This window comes from Polypterus senegalus, chromosome 12 (assembly GCF_016835505.1).
Source record: "Polypterus senegalus isolate Bchr_013 chromosome 12, ASM1683550v1, whole genome shotgun sequence".
In the NCBI taxonomy this organism is placed as follows: Eukaryota; Metazoa; Chordata; class Cladistia; order Polypteriformes; family Polypteridae; genus Polypterus; species Polypterus senegalus.
In genome coordinates, this window is record NC_053165.1 from 89,300,303 (window position 1) to 89,321,961 (window position 21,659).

General features: G+C 36.2%; 1 protein-coding gene across 3 annotated transcripts in view; it reads right to left on the reverse strand.

Annotated features, from left to right (window-relative positions):
* The window catches only part of trpm7 (transient receptor potential cation channel, subfamily M, member 7), a 120,768-nt gene that overhangs the window by 65,571 nt on the left and 33,538 nt on the right, over positions 1-21,659 (reverse strand). For all 3 annotated transcript variants that reach the window (XM_039772829.1, XM_039772830.1, XM_039772831.1), the window contains exons 2-3: positions 5,245-5,324; positions 2,091-2,129 (exon numbers count right to left, since the gene is read on the reverse strand). In XM_039772829.1, the coding sequence (XP_039628763.1) occupies positions 2,091-2,129; positions 5,245-5,324 (119 nt within the window). The remainder of the gene's footprint in view (positions 1-2,090; positions 2,130-5,244; positions 5,325-21,659) is intronic.

Here is a 21,659-nt window from a genome sequence, read left to right on the forward strand (position 1 = left end):
AAACCAAACTGCAAATTCCGAAAAGAAAAAAAGTAGTGCAGCATATACAATTATAGTCAGAGCATTTAAATAGCTAATTGTATATTCTACTCATAGTGGCTACATCTAAAACATAAGAATGTTGCACTCTGACACAGTAACATTAAATTAGAATATTCTGAGCTAGCATGCATTATCCTCACTGAATGCATGACTTAGTGTATATACTATATCATGAACACCATTTGCTTTTAAATTGGCATAATATGTTTCTGCTGGATCATCATCTCATTGAAGCCAACTATAGACACTCTCACTTAGCAAAGCCTCTACTTTTGCATCTGAATGCACCTTGTCCTTGGAGCACACTCTGTAGTCTTCAAAAAATGTGTAACTGAAAGCCTTTGCACTTCAGGGCCATTGTGATACAATGACCTACTCGGTAAATGATTAGAAATCAATACAAGAACTTTCCCTTGAGTATACTACAAGCTTGCTGACCAATCGAAGGTGCCGTGAGGACACTACAGTGGAGTTCACTACCAGTCACTTCATCTTCTAGTCTAGCCTAGCTGCATCTTTTCAAGGAACAGTACTTTTATTCCCACCGTCTACTACTTTTTAGGCCACACAGAGAAAAATAACTACGGATACACAGTAAAATGTGCTCTTAAAGAGGCTTTAGCATTCTTTTCTATGCTTAATATAATGAAGTGAAAATAGAGTTAGAGAAGAGCAACAATTTTATCTTGATTTAATCAGCTGAAACATAATGTACTGTATATTTTTGGTTAGATTTGTGTTCCTGTTTCAGTACTATTTATTGCCGATAACAGTATTTTAAACATCTAAAAATGCATTTGAATGATTTACACTGTTTACAAGTATAATGAAAGACTTACTTGTAATAAATGCCATCTGAACTAAGCAACATGTAATAAAGTGTATAATCTCCAATTTGTAATCATAAATAGCTGTGCTACCTGTCTAAGAAGGGTTGAAACTGCTGTGTTAACGTTTGCAGTGCACCATGCAGGGCACGTCTGTTATGTGCCATTTTATATGGGGTTAAGAAAAGCAGTGTTGTGATGTGCCATCTATTGGAATGACAAATACTACTCTTTTATAAAAATGTTCGTGATGCTCCATCTTTCAGAATGATAAAGACATAGCAAATAGCAACCAGATGGGAACCCAGACACTTTTCCTTTTATTAAGGTAGATTATCCATCAAAATAATCATAATTACCCATTTTAGCACAGTCATTCAGTCCTTTAAAAAATTTTTAATGTTATATAAAAATAAACACCGTATTCACTCAAATGTTCCTCTTTTCACCATTTACTTGGAAAACTAAGCCACTTACATTTATTCTTCTGTTACTTTAATTTAATTCAATAAGGGGATAATATTTTCAGCATAATACAAGGTGAGACACAAAAATAACCGGACTGGGATTAAGGATTTCCTGGAAAAAGATCTGGAGGTCGGCCGGACGTGAATCATACAATTATATCCCATCCTACATGCCCTCTCAAACCACCGACCTGTTAGGTATATCCGGTGAATAACCCAGTCAGTATTGGCACAACCATCGCTACACGAATTGCCGCAATAATGTCAAGTGGGGCAAAAAAAAAAAATCAAACAGTAAATCAACATCAAAATTTCTCACAAATTTTCTTTTTCCATAAAGCACTGTTTGACTGACAAAAACATTCCTGTCCTTGATCATCCTCCCTATTTGCCCAATTTATCTCCCTGTGATTTTTACTCGTTTCCAAAAAGTGACCTGAAGGGAACACATTTTTCTACAATGGACAAAGTGAAGACAAAAACGGCAAGCTTGTTGAAAAGCCTCAAGCGTCCAGCATTGTTTCAATCAATGGAAGATACATATTGAGCGGTGTAGAGATCGGGAAGGGTAGGATATAGAAGGTGACAATGTTTAGAATACTGTAATTCATCAATAAATATATATATATATATTTTTTTTTAACCAATCCGGTTATTTTTGTGTCTCACCTCATATATATATATATATATATGACACCAATGGGCCTGGATTTATAATAGCAATTATTTATTATTATAATAAATGCAGACTTACCGAACAAGTTGTTGGCAAATCTGACATCCTGGAAGGCATCTGTCAAGACAAAAAATGTATACGGATTCCATCATTTACACAATATGAAGTGAATTATAAAAAAGGTATTAGAAGCAAGTGCAAAGAACTTTAGGATAATCTTGGGATGAGATAACAAGTAACATACAAATATGCTTCCTATTGCATAAGCATATAATATTGTATCATAGCACATTACTAATAAAAATAGAGCTTTTAGAACATATTGAAAAAATGTTTTCAAAAGAAAAGCTGTAGCCACTGTAAAACTCGGAACAGGTAAATTACTTTTAATCTCGCACTAATGACTGGCTACTAAGAACAGCATCACGTGTACACATTAAAAGCAGGAGCAAGTGAGGCTGAAAAGGTTACTGTATAATCACTATGGCTGGTTGTATTTGGAAACAGTTCCATCTAATGTGCCTCACTATCTACATCCAGGCCTTGATTTTGAATATGTGCATTTTCAAAAAATTTATAATAGCTAAAGTTTATATCATTGCTTTGGCTGTGTGTACACATATGTGAGCCATGTGATTGACTTGAACCTCTTCCAAGATTTGATCTCCTTCAAATAAGAGGTCATAGGGTCTTTTCCTGGGGAAAAAAAGTGTTCTGTTGCCTGTATGCATAAAAGCTGCACTAAATGGAGCAGTTCAGGCACCTCAGGGTCTTGACAGATGAGTCAGTACTGTATCAGCAGATATAGCATTGTGCTAGACAGTGGTAGTGAAACAGGAGCTAAGGATTCACTTGAAGCTTCCGATTTACCAGCCAGTCTACATTCCACAACTAACCTAGGGTCACTGGCTTTGGGTAGTAACTGAAAGAAACTGATTTTAAGTAGAAACAGCCAAAATGTGGTTCCTTCACAGGATTAGTGGGCTTAGAGGGAAGAGTTCACCAAAAGCAGCTCAGAATATCAGAACAGCTGCTTTTGTGGATTGAGAGGAGCCACATGGACTGGTTTGGGTATATTGGTCCACTAAGACGTGACAGAGTGATTACATCTTTCCACTGACCTGGACGTGTCTGGGAATTCCTTAGAAGGGGTTGTAAAATGTTGCTAAAGATATGGCGAGTTGCTCTGTCTAGGTAGGCAAGTTACTACAGTGACCTCATCAAAAACAAAACAGTTCTCTTCAACGAAGTGAAATGTAGTACTAAATAAAAAAAGTTTAGGAACTCTTACATCAGTTTCTATAGTGATAAGGCATTCAGCTTAACTGATTTGAAACTTGAGACTCATATTACAGTTAATTATAAAATAAACAAAAAGTGAAATTTATTCCATATAGAAAAAGTTGGAATACCTACAGCGCCTATACAAAGTACTTACTACTTGGAATATTTCACATTTTATTGTTATACCACAACAAATCTCATTGCATTTAATGTGTCCTTTTCACATTAATCAACAGAAAAACCATTTAATGGCAAAGTGAAAAACAGAATGATAACTTAAGTATTTAACCCCTCCAAGTCTGTATTTAGTAGCTACCACCTTTGGCAGCCATGACCACCTCATGTCTGTGCATACGGGGGTCTCAGTCAGCTTTGCACATCTACACATTGCCATTACTCTTTGCAAAACTGCTCAGACTCATCAGGTTGCATGTTGACCCTGAGTGAACAGCCTTTTTCAGGTTCTGCCACATATTCTGAATTGGACCGAGATCTGGACTCCAACTGACCACCTCAGAACATTAAGAAAATTAAGATTGTTGTTTTAAAGCCATTCCTCTGAAGCAAATTTTCAAAAATTCTTCAAGAACGTCAAAAGAATCCTCCCCAAGAGAATACAATATCATATATCCAAAATAATAACTTAAGCAGTTATTAAGAAGAAACCATTTTAATATGAATGAATGTAGCAGTGTCACACACACATGTGCAGGGGGGACAGTTTAAGGGCTCAGACAACTGAAATTTTACGCAGGGACACCAAGGGGTGCTGTTTGATTGATGCATTTTCTATTCCTCTCTCTGCAGACCAGAAAACTAACAGCAATAACATCTCTGACGTCATTTCCGGTGTCTACCTGCCTGGACCAACCTCTTCCTGCCAGGACCTCATAAGACTGGAAGCTCTGCCATCTTTAGCAGTCTACTTTGAGACTCAAATCAATATGACATTTTCTTTTACCTTTTTTAACGCATTTGAACCAACATTTGTTTTTGTTAAACTGTACAGGGCTAACCTTTGGGTGCCCCAGAGATTTATGATCTTTGTCTCTTTCGTTACACAGATTTAAACTGTTATACATTTGTACCACAAGAGTTAATTTTGATATTCTCCAGTTATTAGTAAACTTGTACACAACTATACTGATTAACAAGTATTAATTCAATATTCAGAATTTACAAAATCTGCTAAATAGATGAATAAGGAAGCATCAGAAAGCTAAGCTAAACGAAATAAAACACAAGTCTAAAGCATGTGAATCAGGGGTGAACAAATTGGTAGTCCAGATTCATGGGACTACCAGTTTTTAATTCTGGATAACCAAACTACAGACTCAGAAGTATAGTAGATTACCAGATGTTTTGGATCTTTTGGTCCATGTAATATTTTTCTGATAAAAAACAATTTGATAAAAACAAAATGACCCAATTCATCATTTACATTACGATCTAAAATTTGGCGTTGCTTTTAAAAACAGCCTATTAGAGAGCGCCAGACTGCCATCTAAAGCCTGTTTAATGCTTGATGTGTCTGCACTGTTGGAAGGGCAGCACATCAAAAATGATGTTAGACACGGTGAATGAAATATGCTGGGTTTTCCAAGATAGCAATTGTGTTTGTACTGTGATAGAAGAGTGCTATGCACATTTGTACTACAAAAACTTTACAAATAACCATTGTTATAAAAAGTTGCAGGTAACTCTCCAACCTGTATATAAAGCTGGGCTTCTTCCAGAAAGTGTTCCTGAACTACCAAGTTTACAAAGTTGGTAGCCAAGCAGACTAGATAGACAGATACAACTTTACTATAATATTCATTTAAAATTTGTCTGCCCCTATTAATGTATACATTTTTATAGCTTCACCATCAATACAATTTTCTTTTTCCATAAATTATCATCACCAATTCACAATACTTCATTAATATAAGAATGGTAATCAGTTTACCTGTGAGGGTCTTTTGAAACTGGTAGAATATACACACATTCCCTCTTGGTGAAAGTGTTTTCTATCCAGGATTTCTGGGACTGCAAAAAGAATCAAAAACACAACATTACTTTTTCCCCATATAATGCAAGGTATACATGATCTGATTGCTCTCTATCTAGCTACTTAATCTAAGTCACTTTGAAAATTTTAAATTGTTAATTAGCAAAAAAGATCAAATGATCCAATTTAAAAAAAAAAAAACAAAACAGTAATTATTTTTGACTACCACACAGTTCATGCTAATTGGAAAGCACATTTAACGTTTTCATGAACACAGTTAATATTCTACAGTATCTTTTCATATTTATAAAAGAACTAGGTGTTGTTTTTATGCACACTAAATAAAATTACATGCTAGTTATGTATCAAAATAACCAACACCACAAGACAATATGAAATTGTTACCATACTGTCATTGCTGTTTAGACTGTACATTAGCAAGTTGAACTAACACGTTAGTCCCATGTTCATCTAAATATTGTACAAAGTGAGGGGGTAGTACATGTTCAACAAGAATTCTTTGCACTTGTACAGGACCAAAGACTAGGTGAAATTGCAGTGGATTAATGTCATGAGGTTATTTAACCCGCATTACCGCCTTCACTAAAAGAATTTTTAATTAAGTTTAAGCAGCTAAAGCATTTAGTTCTTCAGCTGCTCTGAACAAAATCACAAAGACTCAGTAAGACCCTTTAAGTGGAAAACAAATTAGACCTAAAGAACGGCATGAAAAATGACTTCAAAAGTAACTTTGAGATCTAGGGGTCTTGATGGACATTTTGCAGTTTTTAAAAGGAGTCATTTATTTAAAATGAGGGGAAAAGTAACAAAGCAATATTTTAATCTTTCATTCATTCAAGTAGAAAATTGTTAAAGGGTTACTTTAGTTATTGCCAATTTTAAACTTTGAAGAATGAATGCCTATAATAGAGTTTATATAGTCTTACTGTCATGTGTGCTTTGCAATTTATTCCTATAATTGATTTTTTCCATTCTTATTTATCATTATTCTATTTACAGTAATGTTTTAAATGTTTTGTCACTTAAAAATGTGTTCAATTTGAAACCACAGGGTCTTTTAAATTTTAAAATACTCAGTGTATATGTACTATGATTACTAAGCCAAACTATTGGATCAGGTCACGTTGGAGAGCATGCGCTGATACAGTGAGTTGCCGCACTCACCACACAACAAAACAGCTCAGGATCCTGGTTGGCAACCCCCCAGGCAGACACGTGGTCCAGTCCCACTCTCTGGAAATGACCCTCTATCTGCCACAGCCAGGTGTTACTTGGACGTCCCCTTGGCCTGCTCCAGCCACTCAGGTCCCCAACAATGAGGATCCTGCAAGCTGGATCACCCTCAGGGAATCACGTCACATTGCCGTAGTGCCATAACTGATGCTCCCTCACAAAGCAGGTAATATGCCTCATTTGTGACTCCATGAGCACCTGCGCATTTAACACAAAGTCAAACCAGTGGTACCCAATGATTCTCTGAAGAGACACAGTACCTAAGGAGTCCAGTCTTAGGTCACTGGATAGCATCCATGTCTTGCAATCATACAGCAAGACAGGAAGCAACAGGACTCTAAAGACTTGGACCTCTTTCCAGCGTCCTTATGACACCTCATGCTCTCCTAATCACTCTACGGACTTCATAGGAAGAGTCACCAAAGACATGAATGTCACTGCCAAGGTAAGTAAACCTCTTGACAAGGTCGATACTCTCGCCGCAGACAGACACACTGCTGATGACCGTGCCAGGTCATTAAAGGCCTGGATGTTGGTTTTTATCAGGACGCTCTCAAGCCCAAACACTCAGAACCCTTGCTCAGTCTCTCGAGAGCCCCGATCAGAGCTATCATTGACTCTGTGAAGATCCCAGCATCGTCTGCAATGTCAAGATCAGTGAATCTTTCTTCACCAACAGATACTCCACAGCCACTGGACCCCATAACATTGCCCAACACCCAGTCCATGCAAGCATTGAACAGAGTAGGTGCAGAATACACCGCTGATGAACTCCAGAATCAACTGTGAAAAACACAGAGGTTCTGCTTCCACTCTGCACAACGCAAACAGTACCAATGTACCGGCTTGCCATGATATCCAGCAACCTTGAGGCGATTCTGCGAAGTTTCAGGATGTCCCACAGGGCTGCTCAATCAACGGAGTCGAAAGCTTTATGAAAAATTCACAAGACAAAGGTTGCAAAGAAACTCTGGCGATAGTCGCGTTTGCGCTCCATGTGAACCCTCATTGCCAGGATACGGTCGATGGTAGACTTCTTACGCATACAACCAGACTGCTGCAGTTGCTGGTAGGTGAGCAAAGTGATCACGAATCCTATTGAGGATGATCCTAGCAAGGACCTTACCCGGCACTGAGAGCAGCATTATCCCCCCTTGGTTGCCACAATCCAGGGGGATCACCCTGCCCTTCCCTTTCCAGATAGAGATGACAAGTCCCATTTTTCCAGTCAGTTGGGATGATGCCAGTCTCCCAAATGGAAGCAAAGACTGCTTGCAATGCCAGGAGGACTGCCTTACCACCACCCTGGAGAAGTTCACCCCAGATACCACAGATCCCTGCAGCCTTTCCTACCCTCGGCTGGTTGATCACATGTGCAATCTCCGTGAGACTGGGTGGTTCACAGCTAATTGGGGGATCGGCCTTAAAGGACCATGGACCCAGAGATATCCAATGTCCTGGCCGGGGGATCAGCTTTGAACAACTGTTCAAAGTAGCCAGCCGAGCGGGTCACAACTGCAGTGTCATCCATAAGGACCATTCCATCAGCCACCCTGACTGTGACTCTCAGAGAAATAGATCTGGATATGCGTAGTGCTTAAATTTCTCTGTAAACAGGACGTGGGTCACTAGACCATAGATGGTGTGTCACTTGCTCACAGATTCCTCTACCAAACACCTCCTTATCTGCCCTCACAGCCATCCTTCTTAGTTCCCAGTACAGGCCAGAGTTGCCATCAATCCTGTGCACTGCGACTGATCTTGAGGATATCCAGAGTGCCCTGCGAGAAGAAACACCTCCTTCTGGGAACACCGTTAACACCAACACAACCCTCAGCAACCTTCAAGGTCTTGTTACGGAAAGTCTCCCACATCACATTAAGATCAGCAGTCGCACCCAAATCCATAAGTTCCTCCCACAAACTACGTGCAAACTCGGCAGAAACAAAAAGTTCCAAAAAGTGCATTTCCACATCATTAGCCTATAAATGAAGGTTTCTGGTTGTCTGTTTGATTAAAGGAACAACCCATCCTTAACATTTTTTTCCCCTGAAAATGTGCTCATGTAGTTCAATATTGACGTAAGCTGACACATCAGTGCTTGTAATTGAAGTTATTTTTTTAAACAAGTTGTAATGTAATTGGTCTATGTGCATTACTCTACAATAAAGTAATAAATACACAAAGCTACAAGCTACTTCAGCTGTTCTCTCTGGTGGTGTCAGTGATCAGGACCACTGGGGATGGGGGGGAGCAGGGGCTTACAGTGCCATATGAAAATGTACTTAAATCACCAAGTCTGCATGCACATCTGAATTAAACAATCACTGTACAGTGAATGGAAACCCTTGCAATCCTTGGGAAAAGGTTTTTAATAATCATGTACATAATTTTTCCGATTTAAAAGGTACCAAGAAGAGAGTCCATGTTTAAATTCTGTATAGCAAATTAATAATTTGATTTGAAAACAGATCATAAATAAAAACCCAGCCACTCTCTGCCCTTAACATACAAAAGTTAGCAGAATTCCAACTGATGACTCGGCTACTATGCCACGCAAGGACCGAAAACCATGTAGAGTTCTAAAGATTACATCAAAATGAGAAGTTTCCTGTCCATGTGAGACTGGTGCTTTCAGAAATCAAATCCATCTACTTTCACTATGAGCTTGAAGTAAATCACAGAAAATGGTTTGGTAGTCCTAAGGTAGGTAGTGGAAAGGCTTTACTTTTTTTTTTTTTTTTTATTGTTTAACAGAATATTAAGCAAAGAGTTTCAGAGTCTGAGAAGGCATTTTTAACAATGCAGTCACAGGAATGATGGTGAATGGGACTTTGATGTAAATACATCAGGAAATACTAGCTGAACACACACACATGCATATATTACAAAAAATGCTAGGCCATCTATTGGCTCTACAAAGGGTACTCCTCCTTTAGAGCTAATGTGAGAGAGGCCTGTGCTAGCACAACAAGGGAATGACACTTCAAAATGCTTTGAGCATGGGAAAGTGCTATATAAATAAACGGTATTATTACCTTGCAGCCATCAGTCATCTCTTTCAAAACAATGACTGCTTTCGATCTTGATTTACTAATTCTTGAGTACTTTCAACAGTTTTCTGATTAAATGATTTCACCCGTTGCTATCACATACAACAGCACCCTGTAACTACGTACACCTGCTGGCCACTACAGTACCAAAGTTACACACTCCTCAACTCAGATTCTAACTTCACCTGCAGTGAGCTACAATAAATTCCATTTTCTACACATCTTCTGTTTTACAGTCTTAAAAGACAGAATGTCAGTAACATCTTCCTGAACACTACATTCTGATCCAACTTTCAGAGAGTGACCTGGTCAGCAGCTGAACCAAGTCTCTGGGAAGTCACTGGGAACTACGAGTATGAAAAACTGTTTTCTAAAATTATAAAATGACAAGGTTAGATTTAGTCACAAATGTTTCAGACTTGTCATCTGCTGTACTTCGGTGTAAAAATAAAATGACCTACAAATTGATATGTTATTATTCTAAGTAGCAGTCAGAATGTTTTTAAAATCAAGGCTCAATTATAAATTGGAATATTTACTGCACTCTTAAAATTTAAATCAAAAGTATACTGAAAGGAACAAATGATATGTTCTGTGATCGATGTGTGGTCTTGGAACCCACTTTACCAGAGACAAGCATAATCAAATAATGTCTATTTATATATACAGTACATCAGCACAAGGTGCTGGCCCATCCATCTAATTTTAATTATTAAAAAATCCTGATTCAAACTATTTTAATCCTGGGTGGCAGGATTTCCCAGTAAGGGGCTAAAGCATTGGTCCATTATAAGCACCGACCCGGCACCATTCCCTCACTGTGTGACCTTGAGCCAGTTGCTTAAGCTACCATTTTCAGCAGCAACAGAATCATTTTGCAAGTCCTAGAATCTTACTTCTTGCCTAGGTTTCTCTCATGGAAAATGCTTTTTGAAAATTAAAAAAAATATATTTGCAAAGGTTAGGTATTGCTATTTAGATTAGATACAATTTGGTTGATAAATAAAAGGGAAAAATTACAGACATCTGAAGGTTTATGCACATAAAAAAAAAACAACAAACAAAATCTTAGAAATGAAACAGTCAACACATTTATTCTTTAATTTCTTGCTATTCATCACCATGTACCCCAAAACAAAATTTCAGAACAGATCAACTCACTACTGGCAATCATAACGAGACTTACAAATTACTTGCATTTAATTTACATTCATCTTTGTTGGGGATTCTTCCACTTCTAACTTTTGTTACTTCTGTACTTCTTATTGTTGTATGTTTTGTTTATTTATAAAACACTGTAAAGCTACACTTTAGTATGAAAATTTGCTAAATACAAATGTTGTAGTTGCAGAAGTCACAAGGTTAAATACCTTCCTCAGTGCACATGTTTCACAGAAATTAGGTTCACAGAAACAAAAAAACAAAACAAAAAAGGAGTAGAGCAAAACAATTTACCTGAAAGTGAACAAATCCAGCTTCAAACAACCAAGAACAATGAAACATGTCTGACACATTTGGATCATTTTCTAAAGAGTTAAAGCTGTTCCACTCTACTCTGTAACATTCCTTTTGAGCTATGCACAGTCTTGCTCAACGGTTAAAAGAGCCAGCATCAGCTGAAACTGCTTGATTACACTGAAAGGTAAACTCTTGGTTTAGTTAAATGAGGCAGGTTAGTTAGTATGGTGATGAGGGGGAAGTGAAATAATGAAAATTTACTGCACAAAACACATAATTGCATTAAAGTATGATTTTTTTTTTAACTTTATGCATGACTTAACAATAGCCACTAGTCTTCAGAAGGAAAATCTATTAAGAGAACAAAAGAATTCCTTGAAGAATTCCGAGTAAAACTTCTTAAACGGGCATGTGAAAAAACAAAGACATCTTTCAATGTTACTGAGACAGAACTGGGAGGCTATATATCTAAATTCACACAGAAAAAGTCAGAAATGCAGTGTTGTGTTCAACAGTTGGCCAGACTTCCTCCAAACCATAGCAAGAGGCTGTAACTGAAACAGAAAACAGTCAAGTCAGCTAAAGAGGGCTCTTCAAGTACTAAATCATTGAGTGTGCAAGCTTTTTATATACAAGGCTGCACAGTGGTGTTCTATTATTCACTAGACAAATCAAATCTTTTGTTTGTTGGTCACCTCATGGGTAGATTCATTTTTATTTTTTGACCCTATTAAAGGACAGACTTGCTAGTTGTGCGAATATGCATTCAAAATTTGTAAGCATAATTAAATAAAAAAAAAATTAAATCCACGACTAAATGTTGTGCCTTTAACAGTTTGTTTTCCAATACAGTGCAATTCATCATCTGAAGACAGTGTCTCTGGAGCCCCCAAGCTGTGTCTGATACTCTAGCCAACAATTGTGGAGTCTTCTCTTTGAGGTGTAATTGAGCAGCACTCTCCATGTGGTATACAAGATGGAGCGAAGAGTGTCCATTTTTCACAATTCTTCCAAGTACATACTTCATGATAAACTCTACGCGTGATCTGAAAAGATTGCTCCCCAGGTGATTACTTTATTAAGTAAAATTATCTTATTGCATTGGAAAATGTTTGCATAATTCTCTTAAGAAGGCAATAAATGAAATGTAAAATAAATGTAACACTCGATGTGTCCATTCAGAAGTGAGTAATTCTATTGTATATTAAAAAAAAAAAAGTTGAGATTGGACATACATTAAATCATTCAAAATGTTTCCACAGCAATGTACTTAGATTTTTTCCAAGAGTCTACAATTAGTTTTAGTCCTGTATGTGTGAAATTCCCCTTTAACACCAGCTGAATGGCTACCGGTAAGGTGTTAAAACTACTTTGGCAGGAGTTGTTAGCTGTACTTCTTTATTCATGTAAGCATTTACACAAACCAAATGTAAAAATGTGAAAGTGCTGGTTATGAAATATTAAGTATCATAGACAATCACTGCCAGAATGAAATAAAGTGGCCTAATAAGGGGAAGTTGCTGCAGATTGAGCATAAGATAATAAAGAGAGTTGTGTAAATGGTGGGACAGACTAGAAAAAATGTACACTTTGATTTGCGGAGGGGCTTGTTATGTACTAACGGAGTACATTTTCAAAAAATGTAAGTGATGCTCACTGGAAGCAAAATACTAACCAACTATGGCCTGTGCTAAATACATACCTGGTTTGTCCTGCACCAGTCTCTAGCCCCCAATATTCAGGTTAGTGAGGAAGACAGGTCTTTAGGCTTTAACGGGCATTCAGTCCTGGAGGACCCTCCCTTGTCCTTTTAAAATATTAACTAGAAGAAGCAGTGGTGGCCAGAAGGTCCAAATGGACAACATTCATTAGAGTAGGTCTGATCATTAATCTTGTTTAAATATTTAAATTCAGAGTAATTAACTGGCTGGCTTCTTACTAAAAAGTGACCCAATGGGCAAGAAACTGCACTATAGTACTTCCACAAATATTTTCTGAAATACTCTATAGAATAATGTTTTATATGTAACTGCTAGACAAACATTCACATTTTTACCATGATGAACAATTTTTCCATTTTGCTTTAACATTCTGGGCATATATTTTTATTTGCCATTTGTACTGTAAGGGCATTTTGTGCAAAATACTTAAAATGTTTTTAGTACATTCATGATTTCCTAACACATTGGCCACACACGTGGTTCTATTGCACCATCACATGCACAACTGTATGAAAACTCGACACACACTAGTTGTAAACAGAGAACAGAACAATTAGCCTTCCTTCTGAAAAATCTGTAATAAAAGCAGTGCTTTCCACCTTCACTTTGAAGCCATAAATATACTTTTGAAATTTGTAAAATAAACATTTTGTGAAACCATCAGTCTTGACATTATGAAGAGAATATATACAGTAAGTAAAAAAAGTGAAAATAATATATAAGAAATGTGAAATGGAGATGAAGTTTGAATATGAACAAATCGTAATAAAAAAGCTTTTTTTATTGATTTGATTACAGATTCTAGTACAGATAGCAGATGGCATACAAAAACTACTCAGAATGCACTCAAGATAGAATAGTACAATTTAGCATAAATATTCTCCTAACGTAATTAAATGTAATGTTTGAAAATGGCAGAAAAATACACAGTCTAGCTATAGGTAATACTGGAAATCACAGATGATGATCAAGCACACATTTAGTGTAGAGGTTTCTACAATAAGTTTTGTACATTCAAACTGTTATCTGTGTATTATAGTTAAATATTAGTGGAAAGAGCAGAAGGAGTTTCAAACCTTATATCAATAACCAATAAATACCAATCTATCATGGTATCCTTTCATGTTAAACCTTTGCACATAATATTAAATGATGCTAAGCACAGCAATACTTTTGCTTCATAACATACAAACTGGTAACCAAAAAAAAAACCAAGAAAATCAATGTGTGCTAACTTCGAGAAATGAAGGTCGAAAGATCTAATAATCCCAGGTCACATCACTGATTATGTATCCAAGTGCACCTCAGGATGTGTACAACAGTAGTAACAACTATATTCTCCAACGTGAATCTTCAGCACCAACTATGCTGATCCTCATTTGAAGTGTAAGGTTCTCATTTCTTAGTTTGTTCCTCTTTATCCTCACTTCATTATATTCTCTGTCAGCTCTTGCATGCTTATAAATATACTATATTATCTTCTGAATTTTTATTTTAGTTTCTTTGAAACAGATTTATTTTGCATTGTGAGGCATTTTGTGAGGTTACACTACAGGAAACTGTTTACCATTTTTGTTTAAGTGCAGCTGTTAGCAAATTAATTCCTATATCTTCAGGTTCACAAAGCAGGTTTAGACAACAAGGCTGTAACCACCAAAATGGTAGAAAGCTGTCTCTGCCTGCTATGACAGTATGACATAAATACAATTCAAGGACTTTACAAGGAAATTCTCCTTACTGTTCAAAACTAAATAATTAAATGCAATTAGTGTGATGCACAGAAAGTAAGATCCAATGGGCCGTGTTACCGAGGTAATATAGAAACAACAACAGAAATATCACAAGGAAAAGTAAATAAATTAAACTAATTATCACCTTCCACCTTAAATTTTACAAACAAGCACTTGTCTGAGGTGTCTGGCTCAATAATGGGTTTCCTTAATTGACTCCAAGCTCAGATAAAGAACTCCACTACCAGCTCTATATTGTGTTAGAGCTAAACAGCTTTTCTTGTTTTGAAACTTCACTGAAATAAATGATCCAGAAAGACTCTACAGCATAATTAGCCACAAGACAGGAATCCGTAGCGGAAAGCATTACTGCCCATGATACAACATACTCACTCTCACAAAGCGCACACACACACACTATCAGTACATGGAGCTCTCTACCAGCAGCAGACTGAATGAAATTAATCAAGATACTGGAATTAACCAAACAATACAGACGGGACACCAACAATACCGTGTTATGTGGTGCTCTTCAAATGTACACATTATCACAGCACTCTGGGAGTTGAATAGACTACCAAATGCAAATCCAATAAAAACTGCAAAAATTCAAACACACAAAAATATTGGTTACTAAACACAACATGTTAAAGTCAGGGTAAGAAACAGCAAGTGAAATCCTGGAGACAACAAACAATCCTTGTAACTTTTGATCACTTCATTTTTAAATCTATTTCATCCAGTACAGATGTAGAGGAAGGTTGGAGTCAATTTCTGAAGTATCAGGTGTAAAGCAGGAATCAACCATTAACAATTAACAACTAAGATGGTGTTAACTATTACTGGGACACACATTAGCCTTTGCCAGGCCAAGTTACACTCAAATACCAACTTGTCAGGTATGTCTTTAGATGTGGGTGGAAATCAAATAATTTGAAAAAGAATAAAAGCACAAAGATTCCATGAAAACAGGGATCAGACTTTCATGTGAACACCCAAACTGTGAGCTTTGAAGCAGAAAGCATGTTTTTTAAATTTGCATTACAAGATGGACTCATGAACACAAGAAAATAAGGAATTTGTCAATTTAGTTGTTTAGCTAAGCTGTCCTAATCTCATATGCAGGCACTTCTTAGAGGTTGTCAAGATTTCTGCTTCATCTCCATGATTCTGTAGTTTGTTCCAGATTCCCACCGTTTTTTGAATGAAGTGCATCCTGGCTTTGGTCTTAAGTGCACTTTCCCTTTATTTCCATTTATGTTCTCGAGTACGTGTTTTCTTCTTAGCTGAAAGAATTCTACTTGATCTACTTGATCATTGCCTTTAAGTATTTTAAAGATCTGAATTAAGACCCCACACAGCTTCCTCTACCTGAGACTAAACAGGATTTATTCTCCAAGTCTGTCAGAGTAGGACGTGTCCTTAAGTCGTGGCATCTGGTTACCCCCACCAGATCAGAAAAATAATTTTACATTAAGGGAATATCCCACAAAATCAAGCTATCCGGATACCACTGACATTCTAACACTAGGAAGCATACTGTTAGACTGCTTTGTGATTTTTGACCCCAAAAAAAAAATTAAAAATGAAAACAAAAATTTTGTATTTCATTTTGTATTTCCTAGGATCCATTTTCACTATTTTCTTCCTTTCACAGATGCAGGTTGATTAAGTCTTACTCTTTGTGTGTTACATTACATCTGACATTTAGCTTCTTTTGCCAGATGCTTACTTTGACATTCAAAATGACAGCTCACTAACTACACTGCCATTTTATACTAGAAAATAAACTCAATGTATGAGGCAGTGTATTCTGGAGAGAAATTCATCCTCCACTGCACAGAAAGATGTCCAAGTAAATTTTAATCCTAATAATTTTTCCTATCACCTTCCTCTACTGATTTAATTAATAACCTGTCTCCAGTATACACCAAGATCATTTAAAGAAATTAAAATACAAATAAATGTTCAAGAAAAATGTCCATGTAAAAAAGGAAAAAAAAAAATCTGATGACTTGTGTTGCATAGTCCCCATGTTGGATATCCTATGATCATAACAGGCAAAATGTTTGCATTTTTTGCTAAAATATTAACAGCGTTTACTTCATGGAAAAGTGCCATTCACAGTAAACAAGAAAGGTATCATTCTCAAAGATGCCCATGCTAAAGGGTTTTTAGCACTTAACCAGCAATGAAATGTCTTTCTAAATTTCACTCCTCATAATTCATTTGCTTCTACCTACCATTTGTGTTTGTTTTTGAAATACACAATTATATATCAAAAAAGTTTTAACAATCTCTAAAAATTAATTTCTGATATTAGACAGAAATAATCCATTCATTCATTTTCATTAACAGTTTAACAAGTATCACTATTATTATTGTTAGACGGATATTAACATATTTCACACTGAAACAAAAAAGTTCTCTAAATCCAAATACCAAATCACAAATAATTTCTTACATTCCTCTAATGCCCTGAACTGGAATAGAGTGTCACAAGAATAGAGGTCACTACTTATTTCTAATGAGGCTAAGCATGTTATACATGCAAGTGTCTACAGTCTTTTCGTGTAACATTAATACCAAATCACACTTTAAAAATCCTGATGTTATCTGAAAAATGCAGTATCCTTCCATGTTGTTCCCACAACTTTCATACTAAAGGTCATCTAAACCTAACTGCCTGCAGCAATAATTAACCACACTGCCTAATATTATTCCAATGCTGATAAGATCTTCTACGCAAGCATTCTAATTAATGAAATTCTTTTTGTAAGTACTGCTAAACTGGAAACATTCAATGCATCAGCCATGCTTCATTGAAATTAGCACCTTTTATCTGATGAGAAGCACTACTACATCTTACGTACCCCTCCACGGATCACCAGACATTACAATAATCTCATAACTGCTCAAATAAGGGTATGAGGAAGTTTCTGTTTGAAAGATATCTTAAAATTGCTACTCATTTATACATATAACACATACATACAGTACGTAAACGGTTATATTTATGTAAATAACAGGAAAAAGAGAAAATGTAGCAAGCCAGATACCACCAAATTTATGTGGAACATTAATACTGAAAATCTGAATGAGTTGTAAGCTAATAAAAATTAACACGATGTACCATTAAAACTAATGTACCAGGGAATTTGAGTTCTACTTAAAATTCAAATGTGATTGACTAAGAATAACCATCTTTACGACTCCATTTCCTTGTTTTCATGAATAAGCCATAGAACATGTTCCCCTACATTCCAACATATTTAAAACTATATTGTTGTTGTAAACCAGATATTAATTATTAATGGATGGATATACAACAGTCTAGTTTTTGTCTGAAAATATACTTTTCTACAAAAGACAGAAACAAACAAAACTAAAAATAAAAGTGTGCATTTTGTTTACTCAAATTTACATTATCACATAACTAACTAAACATTTAGAGGAAGACAAAGAAAAAAGGTAACATCAATATATATACAGATTTAACATTTACCCATTTTCCCCTACTTTTTAATAAAGGGTATCACTTAATTTAGTAGTTGTGTTTGGATCTTGTCTGGTTATTTTCTCATCATAACAGTTTTTTTTATCCATTAGATAGGGTTTAGATTAAACTTGAGATGTTTATTTTTCCTCCCAAATTATGAAAAACGTGTTTTCAATCTTTTTACGTTACCACACAGTAAATCAGTTTGGTCTTTTAACCTTATAACATATGATTTATCACATCACAAGACAAACATGATCAACACAAACACTTCAGCATCCTGTTCCACTGCAGCAACACTTCCCCAGAGGCAGTAATTCCAGTGCTTTATCTTCCTTTCCCAATTTATAAACCGTGAATTTCATTGTCAAATAAATAGCTAGCAGAATCAAAATATATAAAATATAAATTAATAATCTCTCCACCCTCTTGATATTTGGCATTACCACACATATTTTACACATTTTGTTTAGCACTTAAAACAAAAACACACCCTTGTTTAGGATTAATGGTAGATTAACACTCTCAGATTTTTTTATTTATGCATTCACTAACAAAATTGTGTTTCTCCCAAGATGATTAATTATATACATAAATAGAATATTACATACATAATATACATAAATAATGAGGCACAGACCTTCATACATACCATACACTTAGTGTTTACAAAAGGAAAAAAACATCTAAAAGATTTTACTGAACTAAAAAGGTACCTTTTCAAATTTTAGAATACAAAAAGCAACACACCTCCTTCGAAACAAGCAGTAAACCCCCATCTTCATGAAGGTGTAGCTTAAACCTTAATTCACTCTGTATTTCAATAGCACCCTTTACTGAACTCCTTATGCAAATTTTAAATATTTTAATATTAACATTATAGCCTTATGCACCTCTTTGCAAGGCTAATTCCCACTTTGTATCCAATAATGCCAGCATAAGACATTGACCCCTACAACCAGGTTTAGCAGATTTAGATAAAGGATGAATGTTTAAGCTACTTCACTAACAAGACTGTTGCCTCTTTTGGTGCTGAACCTGGTAATGCCAGATCTAAATTTCTGCTAAATACTGGTCAACTATGATGAGAATTATCTTTATTGATCACTTGAAATGAGAACAGCTCTTCTCAAGGTTATCTGGGTGACTTTAGATGGGTAAGGAGTTAATATTCATAAGCCACAGATCTTGAAATAGAAGGTGCAGTAAGTTCAACCTGGGAGCAGCACCCTCTAGTCCGTGTTCACATTACTGTCACTGCTGAGCTTGTCGGCCTCATAGTGAACTATAACTAGATGAACCACAGAGTGCCAAAGGGAACATTCCATAGCTAAGAGGTCTTGGTTGCAGATACTGACCTAACCTTTTATTAGGCAGACCTCTCTGGCATTAGCTCAGCTGAAAGTAGAGGACTTTGTCTGTTGGTACTCTGATGCAGTGGCCTACCTAACCAGAAGTGGTTCTACAGGATTACGGCTTCAGGGACAACACTGGTACTGAAACAACAATTGTGATAGTACAGTACATAGAGAGTATCTAGAGACAGCAGAAACTAATGTCCATGAGAGTTTTCAGTTTTCTTGTCTATTGTATAGGAGAATAGTGATGCCAATAGCCTTATATCCCATTATATTTTTCTCTTTTTGAGGTTACAGTTTGACTTCTGAAAATGTTGCCAACTAAAAAGGTTCCTGTAAGTTTAGAAAGTGCCAAAATATTTTCAATAATTCCCCAGTAATGGTCCCTACTATGGACTCAATTAACTGGCTTGACAGAGAAGACTGCTTTTCTTAGTGTTGAGTGATGCCCAGTGAGGGCTGGGTGGTCTAGTGGCCTGGGAACCTCCTGCAGATTTTGTGTTTTTTTTTTTCTCCAGCACTCTGGAGTGATTTTTTGCTCTGTACTCCTGGCCATCAGACCTTACTTTATTCTTTGTTACTTAGTATTGCCTAATTTTATTTTTACATTTTTCTTTCTTCATCTTGTAAAGCACTTTGCGCTACATAATTTTTATAAAAATATGCTATTTAAATAAACATTGCTGTTGAGGGAGAGTGTTAACCTATTGTAGGTATCTGCCAGGTTCCATGTAGTCTGAAGCTCTTCCACAGAGAAGGCAAAAAGAGCATTGTCATCTGTATATCTGAGGTCAATTACGATCGTCTTAAGTCACTTTTGTCTTGATTCGTTCACTGCACACTCTCTTCTTTTCAAAACATCATTAGTTGGCCACAAACTATGTAGCAATTAATTTTTTTTTATTTTTTTTTATAAAATATGTAATATAGATCCTCCACAAGCTACACTTATTTCAGCTGTAATTTTAATGTTAGTTTGTACTGCTGATGGGCAAAATTTTCCAAAGCATTTATTGCTCCAAATATACTGTATTCACTGGTGACCTTTTTAGCCAAAAGTTTTATAAACGTTTCACCCTTTGTCTAACTTAGGCAAACATTTTTTCCCCCAGTACCCCATGATGATTTGCAAGGCCATAACATAACAGACCTGAAACAGCCCTTTTGCAGACCTTTCATGCATGCATACTAGAAGACTGATGTGGAGCTGCTACAGGCATGTGAGAGTTCACAGCCCAATTGGTACTCAAAAAAAAAAAAACCCTTTTGATTTGTGGGGTACATTAGCTGACCAGAATGAGAATAGTATGAGTACTGCCACATAATACTGATCCCTGTGCAGCACTGTATGGTTTATTTTAAAGTCTTAAAGATGGCTTCCTATGCCCTTTCCCCACCAAAAAAAAAACATCATGCGACCATGTGGAATTATAACAATAAAAGATTTATTACTCTTTACTAGGTGTTTCTACCTCCTTCTATTCTAACAACACCTGGTGCCAAAATGGAACTAGCCTCCCACTTGTTGCACAACTGATGTGCTTCTCAAGATTAGAATTCTGTGAATGCGCTGAAATAAATAAATACTTTTTTTAATTTTATTTTTACATATTGCCAGTTTGTGGCCATCTGATGCATTTTGTTTGTGGTTATAATTCCATTTGTGTCTACTGAGGTTTGTGCCAGGGTGGTGCAGTGTACTGCTGCCTCATAGCTCTGGCCACATTTTATTCCCACAATAATCAGTCCAGCATAGTTGGCAGATGCTCCCTAGCCCTCAGGGACAGTTAAAAACACCATTGCACCATTATAAAAACTCAAAACTAGTTCAGTTCCACCATCCCCATTAATTTCAATGCAGTTTGCAGAGCTCTGCAAAGTTTAATAACATTTCCATAATTTTATCAAACTCAATGTGAACTGAACTCTACAGGGTTTGCTTATCATTATTAGTTTATAATGGAGCCCTTCATCCAGCGTTCATTCTCCAACTGGAACAAATTAAAATTCATCTCTATGTGTTCCTTTAATATTTTTTGTGATAGTTGCATTTTGCTGAACTGATGCAAATTTAGCACCATCAACTTTTACACTGCTTTCTATCTCCTGATCATTACTCCAGTATTACACTCACTTTTATTTCAAAATGTGACAACTTTTTATTCAAAAGTTACAGTTTTTGTATCATAATATTTTATTATATTTGCATTCCTAACCTATTTGTATCCAGAAGGCAGTAACTGCCATAGCTGCTGCAACAGGTGCCAATCAAGATATTTATTATTCAGATTTGAGTCCAA